The 3,000-nt window shown below is 53.7% G+C and overlaps 1 protein-coding gene across 1 annotated transcript; it reads right to left on the bottom strand.

Annotated features, from left to right (window-relative positions):
- Positions 1–529: 529 nt before the first annotated feature.
- LOC119286930 (cytochrome P450 71A1-like) lies at positions 530–2,482 on the bottom strand. Its single transcript, XM_037566402.1, has 2 exons — positions 1,473–2,482; positions 530–1,340 (listed from the first exon to the last, which is right to left on the bottom strand). Exons 1-2 carry the CDS (start codon positions 2,400–2,402, stop codon positions 732–734), a joined length of 1,539 nt encoding a protein of 512 aa, XP_037422299.1. The 5' UTR covers positions 2,403–2,482; the 3' UTR covers positions 530–731.
- Positions 2,483–3,000: the final 518 nt, after the last annotated feature.

The following is a 3,000-nucleotide window of genomic DNA, read 5'->3' as shown; positions in this document are numbered from 1 at the left end:
TGGAAAAAACTGAAATGTTGAAAATGGTCCATTTTACCCACACAAGCCATTATGTTATATAAAGAGAAATTTATCCTTTGTAAAATTACATGTTCTTGGTTGGAGTGGTATTTGTGGCCGCTATATAGTATTAGGGTGCAGGTTCAAATAATTGACCAGGCACTATTTTTGATCGAATAAATTAATTTGTTTATGTTGTTCAACCTGCTGTATAAAAAGCATGTGAATATATATATGACAACAAATTTCACCTTGTTTGCTGGTTAGCCACTCCCACATGAGAGGCACAGGTAACAGGTTCGATCCCTCACCCAATTAGTAATTTTAATTTTGTTGTGTCTCACTGAGGTCTTTTATGTAAGGAGAGAACAATTCCAGGGGTTTTTCCACATAAACCAGGACATTTGGGGTGCCTCGTCAGGGGCGTGGACGTATACATATAAAATGTGAACCGTATTTGCACGTCCATGTCAAGTTATGAAACCAGTTCAATGTATTTCTCAAGTTCAGGCACTAAAGTGCACATTCGTGGCAAGTTCAAGCACCCGTGGTGTAATTACCTCTTTTCACTACAGCAAGCCAACAACTGTTTCGACCGAAGCCAACAAGGAAGGCCATAGAAGGTTATCTCAGTCTAAAATATTTGAAAGGTAAAGTGAGCTAAGCCAATAGATCAAGTGAGCAAAGTGGCCATGGGCAAAGCAGTAAGGAAACACCTCTTCCAACAGATATTAGAGTGGTTTCGTGGTAGTAAGGATTAAGGCAGACTTAAGGCCAGGAGAAATCCCGTTGGACTCTATGATCTCAAACGATTCAGGGTCCTGCCCGTCCGGCAGCTCCCAATCAAAATGGTACATCATGTTTGCCAGCGTGAGCTCGGCCAGACGCGTTGCGAAGGCAACGCCGGGGCATCCCCTCCTTCCGGCACCGAAAGGTATGAACCGGGTGTCCCTACCGCCATAGTCGATGTTCTCCCGCATGAACCTCTCCGGCCGAAACTCCTCGGCGTGCTCCCACGTCTTGCCGTCTCTCCCAATCGCCCATGCGTTGACGATGACCCGGGTCTTTGCCGGGATGTAGTAGCCGTGGAGCCAGGTGTCCTTGATCGACTCGTGCGGGACGAGGAGCGGCACCGTCGCGTGCAGCCGCAGTGCTTCTTTCATGGCCGCCTTTAGGAGGCTCATTTTCTCCACATCCTCCTCCATGACTCCTGCTCGTGCACCGACAACCCGTCTCACCTCTTGCTGCACCTTCTCCATTTCACTTGGGTTCTTGACAAGCTCGGCCATGGTCCATTCTATCGTCTTAGAAGTCGTGTCTGTTCCTGCCAGGAACATGTCCTGCCATAATTAAGAGAGTCGTGTTAGCACTTAACACTATGCTAGTGGTGCCCTCCTGTTAGCAGGTAAGGTAATTAAACATGCTGTTTTTTAGGGGTAATTAAACATGCTGTTGATCGACTTAGGGCTTACCGAGATGATTGCCTTGACATCAGTCCGGTCCAGCTTGAACCCCTGGTCACCATCCTTGACGATCGAGAGCAAGTCGTCCAGGAGGTCACCAGCCTCGCCGTCGTCGTCTCCTTTGCTTCTCTCGTGCTCCTGGACCGCTTTCTCGAGAATGTTATCGAGCTTAGCCGCCGCCCTCTTCACCCTCGCGTCGAGCCCCGTCGCCCAGTCCACCCAACGGAGTCGAGGAAACACGTCGCTCACGGCGATCGTACCGAGCAGATCGCTGATCTCTCCCATCATATCCCGGAGCATCCCTGGTTCCACTCCTCCGAGCTTGTTCCCAAACGCCGCCCTCGAGATGACGGTGTTGGTTAAGCTGAGTATGAGCTCGGTCACGTTGACTCCCCGGCGCTCGCCGCCGTTCTCCTGGGCGCCACTCGCCGTGCGGATCCGTCCCACGAAGCGCGCGACCTCCTCCTCCCGGAGCGTGCGGAAGGAGTCCACACGCTTGGCGCTGAGTAGGTGCACGACGGCGATGCGGCGGGATTGACGCCACCGCTCGCCGTAGGGGCTGAAGGCGATGTCCCTGCAGCGGTAGAGCGTGCCGCAGGCCGTGTGCTGTTGCGGCCGGCTGCAGAAGACGTGGTCCTGGGTCCTGAGCACGGCCTCCGCGAGGGAGGCGGAGGAGACCACGATGGTGGGCACGGAGCCGAGGCGGAGGAGGAAGAGCGGGCCGTAGCTCTGGGCCAGCGCCTGCAGCCTCCGGTGGTGTTGGCCCGTGCCGAGCTGGTGCAGGTTGCCGATGATGGGCAGCGCCGGAGGCGAAGGCGGTGCTGCACGAGCGTCGCCATCCTTGCCGCTAGTTCTGAAACCTCTAACGACGAAGGCCAGGCAAGAGACCACGAAGACGAGGCAGAGGACTAGGGTATTGTCGAGCTGAGGAGAAGCCATGAGCGCTAGCAGAGCGTTCGTCCCACAAGGCCACAAGACTGCAGCACGCTTGCACACGGCGCCTTAACTTAACAGAGCATGCGTACGCAGGCGTGCGAGTGCAACGTGTACGGACCGAGAGAAGCTTGCATGTCGACGCGAGATAAGGCTCGCCGGAAGAATCTGTGGCGTTCCGTCGGCCATCTGGCGCACGGAAGGAGAACGACGACAAACATGCGTGTCCCGCTCGGTAATGCGTTGCTGGACGGCGGGGAGGCCGCGGAAATCTGCCGCTTTATCCGCAAAACCGGCCAAGATCCGTACGTGAGCGGTGAGCCACGCAGTCGCAGGCGTGCGGCGGCGTGTTGGCGTGATCAGCTTAGCGAAATGAAGGCCCATGCATTTTTAGGCCTTGTACAATGAGAGATGCTTAGGGGAGGCGTTTAAAGAAATAAACCAGACTTTTTTTAAATATTGATATTTATTTGTACAGGGTAGACGCTTAACTAAACGTGTCTCGTGTAGAAATAGCCACCGATGCTTCAGAAAATCTCGGTTTATTTTTCTAATCACCCCTCTAAGCATCTCCTACAAGGCCTTACTGGAGGCGGCAGCTGGG

The sequence above is a fragment of the Triticum dicoccoides genome, chromosome 1A (genome assembly GCF_002162155.2).
Source record: "Triticum dicoccoides isolate Atlit2015 ecotype Zavitan chromosome 1A, WEW_v2.0, whole genome shotgun sequence".
NCBI classification, from domain to species: Eukaryota; Viridiplantae; Streptophyta; class Magnoliopsida; order Poales; family Poaceae; genus Triticum; species Triticum dicoccoides.
Note: the sequence above shows the minus strand (reverse complement) of the source record. Positions and strands in the feature narration are given on the sequence as shown.